Consider the following 10,903-nt stretch of genomic DNA (forward strand, 5'->3'; position numbering starts at 1 on the left):
TGAAATAATAATAATAGTAATATAGCCTAAAAATAATAATAATAGTAATATAGACTTGAAATAATAATAATAGTAATAAAATAATAATAATATAGTAATATAGCCTAAATAATAATGATAATAATAATAGACTTGAAATAATAATAATATAGCCTAAATAATAATAATAATAATATAGCCTAAATAATAGTAATAATAATAATATAGCCTAAATAATAATGATAATAATAATAATATAGCCTAAATAATAGTAATAATAATATAGCCTAAATAATAATAATAATAATAATATAGACTTAAAAATAATAATAATAATAATATAGCCTAAATAATGTAATAATAATATAGCCTAAATAATAATGATAATAAAAATAGAAATAATAATAATAATATAGCCTCGAAATAATGATAATAATATAGCCTAAAAAAATAGTTATATAGCCTAAATAATAATAATAATAATAAAAGTAATAATCATAATATAGCCTACATAATAATAATAATAATAATATTGCCTAAATAATTCATTTTGTTCCTTAGGCTGCCTGCCCTGCTCCTGATTGATTCACTGTTAGTGTGTTGCTTATTAGCCTGTTGAAATGTTGAACATCAGTTGATAGTGACAGAATCACACCCTTGGCTTAATCATGATAGTGACAGAATCATACTCTAGCCCTTGGTTTAATAATGATAGTGACAGAATCATACCCTTGGTTTAATCATGAGATTCTAGAATCTATCCAAGCAAGGAATACGGCATTAATTTTTTTAAAGAACTCTCAAGAAGAGTCTGATTTTGTCCTATATAAACGTCACAGAAATGAAGCACAGAGCAGGATGGATGAAGCTAAGAGGGGTTACTTTGCTGAGAAAATCATTGAAAACAAAAATGACCCTAAAAAGCTTTGGAAATCATTTAAAGAACTAGGCTGTAGTAGTACTACCAACTGATGAGTAAGCCTAGTTCGTATCCACAAATATTACATTATCGGAAGAAGCCTTTTGCTCACCTGCTGAAGATCCACAGTACACAGCACACTCATTGGATAGGCAACAAATCAACATGACATATTAATATATGAACCTGGTGAAATTCACACAGTGCTTTAACAACTGTTAGACTGATGTTAACCCTTTTACTACCCTTTTAATTTCACCAGGTTCATATATTAATATGTCATGTTGATTTGTTATTATGAATGCCTGCATCCTGGGAGTAGGGGAGTGTGTACTTACGTTTTACCCTGCATGCTCAAATCATTTTGATGCACTATGAGAGGTAGGCACGCTTTTTCTGTCGTCTTCAGAAAAGTTTGATTATTTTCAGCACAAAGTCATACACACAGTGTTCTGTTCATGAATAATGTTGTATATTTAGAGGTTACTCATAAGTGGATGGTTTTGTTAAGATGTAATTGTACTTTTTAGGATGATATCAACATTCTGAATTCAACATGTGGTTAATAGCTAGCTAAGGTATTAGCAGGCTATTGTATGTGTGAATGATGGCTAGCTCCTCGAATGATCCAGTCCCTCCTATTGTGCATCTGTTGTAGAAAGAGGCGACGATTCGCAGACCATATGTGCTCGACAAATGTTTTATTTCCTTTTGGATGCAGATGCAGGATGCAGAGAGTGAATTCTGCTTAATTAAAACTACCTGACCTCCAAAGTCCACGTCTATAGTCTCAATCAACCACACACAATGCAGAGTTACAGTGGTGCAGACAACCACAGCACTGGTTACATCAGCAAGAGCAGGGCAGTCCGGGGCTAGTGATTGAGAATGCCTATCCATTGCAGTGTAGCCTAGTTTTTTATACAGCACAAATAAAATCAGGAAGGAAGTACATTTTCTTAGAAATATAACTTTGCACTGTGCTTCTTCAAGCATGCTCTTCATATAGTATAGACTTTGGATCATTTGAATGAGACCACACTAGGTGAACGTGATATAGCGCACCCAGCAGAGCATCAGGGATGAGGGGCCTTAATTATCTATTTATTATTTATTTATATGTAATACTGAATTTGTAGCAGAGAAGCTTTGTTAATTTCACCATTTGTAGCTTTTGTATGCTAGCTGAGTACCACTAGAAAAAAAAAGTTCTGAATTTTTGAAGTTTGAAGCCAAAAAGTCAGTGTTAAATGAAAATGTTGTACTTGAATCTAGCTCCTCCTTTTATTGTACAACATGCAACATGACAACTGGTACAAGTTACTTTGGTTCAATTTTACATGTAATTAATTCCAACATTACAATAAATTGCCTCGTTAATCTTAAAATGTTCCCTAAATAAATAAATATTCATTTGTTTACAAAACTATATACATTAAATCTAGTAAACAAAAAAACAGAGCATACTGTCCACTAACTATGACATGACAGTGAGTGAACTTTCTTCATGCTTAGTCGTCATTGTGTCTGAAAGCAGAAAATAGCATTAATCAACACAGGCATGTTCAGTGGCGCTATGGAATGTTGTTCGGTAAAAAACGTTAGTTTAACGTAGTAGTAGTATATATTACCTGAACATCTGCTTGTACATCCCCAGGGCCTCCTGAGCGACGAAATTGATAAAGGCGGGGTCCTGCAGCTCCACACCAGCTGGGATGGTCAGGAGGAGAGGAGGAGAGTTTAGGATGTTCAGCTCCACCTTGGTGTCTCCCCCTGACGAGCTGCCTCCATCAACTCCCTCTGACACCACCTGGGTAAAAACAACAATGTGTAAATTGTGATCATGCTGAGACCACCTGGGTAGAAACAACATACTGTACTCATACTGAGAACACATGGGTAGAAACAACAATATACTGACACCACCTGGGTAGAAACAACAATATACGGACACCTCCTGGGTAGAAACAACAATATACGGACACCTCCTGGGTAGAAACAACAATATACGGACACCTCCTGGGTAGAAACAACAATATACTGACACCTCCTGGGTAGAAACAACAATATACTGACACCTCCTGGGTAGAAACAACAATATACTGACAACTCCTGGGTAGAAACAACAATATACTGACACCATCTGGGTAGAAACAACAATATACTGACACCACCTGGGTAGAAACAACAATATACTGACACCATCTGGGTAGAAACAACAATATACTGACACCACCTGGGAAGAAACAACAATATACTGACACCTCCTGGGTAGAAACATCAATATACTGACACCACCTGGGTAGAAACAACAATATACTGACACCTCCTGGGTAGAAACATCAATATACTGACACCACCTGGGTAGAAACAACAATATACTGACACCTCCTGGGTAGAAACATCAATATACGGACACCTCCTGGGAAGAAACAACAATATACTGACACCTCCCGGGTAGAAACAACAATATACTAACACCTCCTGGGTAGAAACAACAATATAATGCCACCTCCTGGGTAGAAGCAACAATACACTGACACCTCCTGGGTAGAAACAATATGATGTACTAACACTGACACCTCCTGGGTAGAAGCAACAATACACTGACACCTCCTGGGTAAAGAAACAACAATATACTAACACCTCCTGGGTAGAAACAACAATATACTGACACCACCTGGGTAGAAACAACAATATACTGACACCACCTGGGTAGAAACAACAATATACTGACACCTCCTGGGTAGAAACAATATGATGTACTAACACTGACACCTCCTGGGTAGAAACAACAATACACTGACACCTCCTGGGTAGAAACAACAATATACTGACACCTCCTGGGTAGAAACATCAATATACTGACACCACCTGGGTAGAAACAACAATATACTGACACCACCTGGGTAGAAACATCAATATACTGACACCTCCTGGGTAGAAACATCAATATACTGACACCTCCTGGGTAGAAACAACAATATACTGACACCTCCTGGGTAGAAACAACAATATACTGACACCTCCTGGGTAGAAACATCAATATACTGACACCACCTGGGTAGAAACAACAATATACTGACACCTCCTGGGTAGAAACAATATTACATTTACATTTAAGTCATTTGGCAGACGCTCTTATCCAGAGCGGCTTACAAATTGGTGAATTCACCTTATGACATCCAGTGGAACAGCCACTTTACAATAGTGCATCTAAATCATTTAAGGGGGGGGGTGAGAAGGATTACTTTATCCTATCCTAGGTATTCCTTAAAGAGGTGGGGTTTCAGGTGTCTCCGGAAGGTGGTGATTGACTCCGCTGTCCTGGCGTCGTGAGGGAGTTTGTTCCACCATTGGGGGGCCAGAGCAGCGAACAGTTTTGACTGGGCTGAGCGGGAATATGCTGTACTAATACTGACACCTCCTGGGTAGGAACAACAATATACTGACACCTCCTGGGTAGAAACAACAATATACTGACACTACCTGGGTAGAAACAACAATATACTGACACCACCTGGGTAGAAACAATATGATGTACTAATACTGACACCTACTGGGTAGAAACAACAATATACTGACACCTCCTGGGTAGAAACAACATTATACGGACACCTACTGGGTAGAAACAACAATATACTGACACCTCCTGGGTAGAAACAACAATATACTGACAACTCCTGGGTAGAAACAACAATATACTGACACCACCTGGGTAGAAACAACAATATACTGACACCTCCTGGGTAGAAACAACATTATACTGACACCTCCTGGGTAGAAACAACAATATACTGACACCTCCTGGGTAGAAACAACAATACACTGACACCTCCTGGGTAGAAACAACATTATACTGACACCTCCTGGGTAGAAACAACAATATACTGACACCTCCTGGGTAGAAACAACAATATACTGACACCTCCTGGGTAGAAACAACAATATACTGACACCTCCTGGGTAGAAACATCAATATACTGACACCACCTGGGTAGAAACAACAATATACTGACACCACCTGGGTAGAAACATCAATATACTGACACCTCCTGGGTAGAAACATCAATATACTGACACCACCTGGGTAGAAACAACAATATACTGACACCTCCTGGGTAGAAACAACAATATACTGACACCACCTGGGTAGAAACAACAATATACTGACACCACCTGGGTAGAAACAACAATATACTGACACCTCCTGGGTAGAAACAACAATATACTGACACCTCCTGGGTAGAAACATCAATATACTGACACCACCTGGGTAGAAACAACAATATACTGACACCACCTGGGTAGAAACATCAATATACTGACACCTCCTGGGTAGAAACAACAATATACTGACACCTCCTGGGTAGAAACAACAATATACTGACACCTCCTGGGTAGAAACATCAATATACTGACACCTCCTGGGTAAAAACAACAATATACTGACACCTCCTGGGTAGAAACAACAATATACTGACACCTCCTGGGTAGAAACAACAATATACTGACACCTCCTGGGTAGAAACAACAATATACTGACACCTCCTGGGTAGAAACAACAATATACTGACACCTCCTGGGTAGAAACATCAATATACTGACACCACCTGGGTAGAAACAACAATATACTGACACCACCTGGGTAGAAACAACAATATACTGACACCTCCTGGGTAGAAACAACAATATACTGACACCTCCTGGGTAGAAACAACAATATACTGACACCTCCTGGGTAGAAACAACAATATACTGACACCTCCTGGGTTGAAACAATATGCTGTACTAATACTGACACCTCCTGGGTAGAAACAACAATATACTGACACCACAATATAAACCTTTCTCTAATAAGAGCATGTTGTGTTCAGGGATTTAAGCAAATTAATGCCTCGGTTATTCATTTAAGTTTTACGGTATGTACTGTCTGTCTGTCTGTCTGTCTGTCTGTCTGTCTGTCTGTCTGTCTGTCTGTCTGTCTGTCTGTCTGTCTGTCTGTCTGTCTGTCTGTCTGTCTGTCTGTCTTACCTTTCTGATGCGGAATATGGTATCAGGTGTGGTGTTGTTGTTGACCATTTCTGTCACCCAGCTGAACTCAGTAGCCATGTTGCTTATCCAGCTCGCCGTGTCACCTGTGTGCTGCTGCACAATGCTCAGAACCTGGAGTAATGGATTAAACAGAATGGATGGTATGTTATCCTATGCTATGCTATGATACGGAATGCTACACAAGGCTATGCTATGTTACCTCGTCGTACTGCTTCTTCGACATGTCCCGCAGCTGAGACACCTCATCCAGTTCCACATGCAGCTCCCGCACACTGGGACACTCTGACAAACATAGGGGACAGGAGGCAGTTGGAGAGTGTGTGTGTGTTTTTGTGTGTGTGTGTGTGTGTGTGTGTGTGTGTGTGTGTGTGTGTGTGTGTGTGTGTGTGTGTGTGTGTGTGTTACCTGTGAGCAGTACCCCTTGGCAGGACTGACACTGGTTCTGCAGCTGCCAGCATTCTGAAGTCTGCCTCCTCAACTCTCTACACAACTTCCTGTTCTGGAGGAAATGAGGGAAAAGCTCCCTCTCTGGACCAGAGGAACAGATTATCTGTCATTAACTATTATAGCTATCAATAGGGTTTCTAGTTCTGTGTTGGGTTCGGTTAGGGTTATCTCTTTGAAATAGAACAATATCAATAATGTTTCTAGTTTTGTGTTGGAGCTACCTCTCTTCCTCTCCTCCTCCACAATGTCTTTGAGGTCATCAAACACTCGTGTGGCCACATCTCCAAAGTCCTCCACAACACTCTTCCCAAAGTTGAAGAAGGAGTCCAGCACCTCCTCCAGCCCCACTCTGTGGATGAATCCCAAGTCCATCCCCAGGGAGAAGGGGTCCTGGGTAGGCTGTTGGCCCCGGGCTTGGCCTCTGCTCTGGGGGTCAAAGGCCTTCTGGAGGTTTTGGTCCAGTTTACCTTGCATCTTGTCCACCAGCACCACACTGCGCTCAAACAGGGAGCCCACCTGGGAGGGAGAGAACAGGTCAACTAACACTACATCACTAGTCAACTGACACTACAGCACTAGTCAACTGACACTACAGCACTAGTCAACTGACACTCCCTCAAACATCAACAGACACCACATCACTAGTCAACTGACACTACACAACTAGTCAACTGACACTACATCCCTAGTCATCTGACAATACATCCCTAGTCAACTGGCACTACATAACTAGTCAACTGACACTACACCACTAGTCAAATGACACTACATCACTAGACAACTGACACTACACAACTAGTCAACTGACACTACATCACTAGTGAACTGATACTACATCACTAGTCAACTGACACTACCTCACTAGTGAACTGACACTACCTCACTAGTCAACTGGCACTACATAACTAGTCAACTGACACTACATCACTAGTCAACTGACACTACATCATTAGTCAACTGACACTACATCACTAGTCAACTGGCACTACATAACTAGTCAACTGACACTACATCACTAGTCAACTGACACTACATTACTAGTCAACTGACACTACATCACTAGTCAACTGACACTACATCACTCGTCAACTGGAACTACCTCACTAGTCATCTAACTCTACCTCACTAGTCAACTAACTCTACCTCACTAGTCAACTGACACTTCCTCGCTATCTCACTAGTCAACTGACAATACATCACTAGTCAACTGGAACTACTTCCCCAGTTAACTGAACCTACTTCCCCAGTTAACTGACACCACCTCACTAGTCTACTGACACCACCTCACTAGTCTACTGACACTATCTCACTCGTCAACTGGCACTGCCTCACTAGTCAACTGACACGACCTCACTAGTCAACTGACAATACATCACTAGTCAACTGAACCTACTTCCCCAGTTAACTGACACCACCTCACTAGTCAACTGACACCACATCACTAGTCAACTGGCACTACATCACTAGTCAACTGGCACCACATCACTAGTCAACTGGCACTACATCACTAGTCAACTGGCACTACATCACTAGTCAACTGGCACTGCATCACTAGTCAACTGACACTACATCACTAGTCAACTGACACTACATCACTAGTCAACTGACACTACATCACTAGTCAACTGACACTACATCACTAGTCAACTGACACTACATCACTAGTCAACTGACACTACATCACTAGTCAACTGACACTACCTCACTAGTCAACTGACTAAACCTCACTAGTCAACTGATACTACCTCAAACATCAACTGACACTACCTCAATAGCGAACTGACACTACCTAACTAATCAACTGAATCTACCTCAGAAAGCAACTGACAATACCTCACTTGTCAACTGACAATACCTCACAAGTTAACTGACACGACCTCACTAGTCAGCTAACTCTACCTCACTAGTCAACTAACTCTACCTCACTAGTCAACTAACTCTACCTCACTAGTCAACTGACACTATCTCACTCATCAACTGACACTGCCTCACTAGTCAACTGACTACCTCAGAAAGCAACTGACAATACCTCACTAGTCAACTGACACTGCCTCACTAGTCAACTAACTCTACCTCACTCGTCAACTGATACTGCCTCACTAGTCAACTGACACTTCCTCGCTATCTCACTAGTCAACTGACAATACTTCATTAGTCAACTGAAACTACTTCCCCAGTTAACTGAACCTACTTCCCCAGATAACTGACACCACCTCACTAGTCAACTGATGCTACCTCGCTGGTCAACTGACACCACCTCACTAGTCTACTGACGCTACCTCGCTAGTCTACTGACGCTACCTCGCTAGTTTACTGATGCTACCTCGTTAGTGGGGCGGCAGGGTAGCCTAGTGGTTAGAGCGTTGGACTAGTAACCGGAAGGTTTCAAGTTCAAACCCCCGAGCTGACAAGGTACAAATCTGTCGTTCTGCCTCTGAACAGGCAGTTAACCCACTGTTCCTAGGCCGTCATTGAAAATAAGAATTTGTTCTTAACTGACTTGCTAGTTAAATAAAGGTAAAAAAAAAGAAAAAAAAGTCAACTGACGCTACCTCGCTAGTCAACTGACGCTACCTCGCTAGTCAACTGACGCTACCTCGCTAGTCAACTGACGCTACCTCGCTAATCTACTGATGCTACCTCACTAGTCAACTGATGCTACCTCGCTATTCTACTGATTCTACCTCGCTATTCTACTGACACTACCTCGCTAGTCTACTGACTCTACCTCGCTAGTCAACTGATGCTACCTCGCTAATCTACTGATGCTACCTCGCTAGTCTACTGATTCTACCTCGCTAGTCAACTGATGCTACCTCGCTAATCTACTGATGCTACCTCGCTAGTCAACTGATGCTACCTCGCTATTCTACTGATGCTACCTCGCTAGTCAACTGACACTAACTCGCTAATCAACTGACACTACCTCGCTCATCAAACAAGATGGATAAACAGAATAAACTGACAATGAAAACAATGGAAATTGACTTCCGACTTAGTGGTGACATTTTCTGTAGATGGACTTGTCCAGTACCTTGGCGATGAGGCTGTTGAAGGAGTCTTCTATGCGAACTACCTCCCTGTCGGGTTCATCAGCACTCTGATTCACCAACATATCTCCATCTAGAGGACGTGGGTCTCTCTGGCCGAACCGAGATGACACCCCGCGGAAGAAGTTCTCTACCTGGCTAGGGGGAGGGTGTTAGGTGAGGTGGGGTTAATTTAGTGTGTGTGTGTATGTGTATGTGTGTGTGTACCTTGGCCTGGAAGGAGCTGAAGCCCTGCCTGCATGTGGAGGTGTAGAAGGTCTTACAGGCGTCCTCCAGACACAGCCAACATGCCTCCCATTCCTCCTTTAGAGACTCCTGGCACTGATGCTCCGCCTCCTCCAGCTTTAGCTCCACCTCCTGGTATAGCTGGGCCACACCCTAATTGACAACAACAATACTATATAACGTCTAACTTCTCACCCTGATCTCTGACATCTCGTGCTCTGAACATAGCCACTTTGGTCCACCACCTAAACCTGAAATTAAGATTCACCACAAACTCCAGAAGGTAAAGACAGACCCCAAATCCTGAAAGGTAAAGATGGACTTCAAACCCTAGAAGGTAAAGATGGCCTTCAAACCCTAGAAGGTAAATATGGCCTTCAAACCCTAGAAGGTAAATATGGCCTTCAAGCCCTAAAGGTAAGGATTACGTACCTTCTTCTTGTCACTGCTGTGTTGGAGAGACTTCATCAGGTCTTCATGTTTCTCCTCATTCTTCACCAGTACCTCCTTCATCTGTTTCACTCCATACAGAGCTCTCCTCACCTCCTCATCCACCAGCTTCTCCCCAACATCAGACAGTTCTGAGAGACAGAAGGAGGGGTGTGTGTGAGTGTGTGTGTGTGTGTGTGTGTGTGTGTGTGTGTGTGTGTGTGTGTGTGTGTGTGTGTGTGTGTGTGTGTGTGTGTGTGTTAGACTCACGCTTCAGGGTGTCCTCTGAGATGCCTGCTGCAGGGTATTCTGCTGCGCATTGCAAGCCCCCCAATGACATGACCAACACAACCCAACCAATCAGAGACCTCATCTTGTCCGATCACAGGAAGCTCAGTCTGGAAGAGAAGAAACCATGAAATACTGGAGGCAGTTACTTTTACTTCTGCATTTATATGCCAAGTGACACACACACACACACACACACACACGCACGCACACACACACACACACACACACACACACACACGCACGCACGCACGCACGCACGCACACACACACACACACACACACACACACACACACACACACACACACACACACACACACACACACACACACACACACACACACACACACACACACACACACACACACACACACACACACACACACGCCTCCTTTTAACACACACCCCTCCTTTTAACTCCAGGGGGTTAAAACCTGTTAGGGATACGAGGCAGTATTTTCACTTTGGATGAATTGCGTGCCCATAGTAAACTGTGACCTACTCTGTCCT

General features: G+C 42.2%; 1 protein-coding gene across 1 annotated transcript; it reads right to left on the bottom strand.

The window, feature by feature from the left end:
* Positions 1-1,617: 1,617 nt before the first annotated feature.
* Positions 1,618-10,477, bottom strand: clul1 (clusterin-like 1 (retinal)). The gene is made up of 10 exons (XM_064943675.1): positions 10,375-10,477; positions 10,108-10,256; positions 9,658-9,828; positions 9,435-9,584; positions 6,622-6,916; positions 6,359-6,481; positions 6,153-6,235; positions 5,933-6,064; positions 2,530-2,708; positions 1,618-2,425 (listed from the first exon to the last, which is right to left on the bottom strand). Exons 1-10 carry the CDS (start codon positions 10,475-10,477, stop codon positions 2,410-2,412), a joined length of 1,401 nt encoding a protein of 466 aa, XP_064799747.1. The 3' UTR covers positions 1,618-2,409.
* Positions 10,478-10,903: the final 426 nt, after the last annotated feature.

This window comes from Oncorhynchus masou, chromosome 3, assembly GCF_036934945.1.
Source record: "Oncorhynchus masou masou isolate Uvic2021 chromosome 3, UVic_Omas_1.1, whole genome shotgun sequence".
NCBI lineage: Eukaryota > Metazoa > Chordata > Actinopteri > Salmoniformes > Salmonidae > Oncorhynchus > Oncorhynchus masou.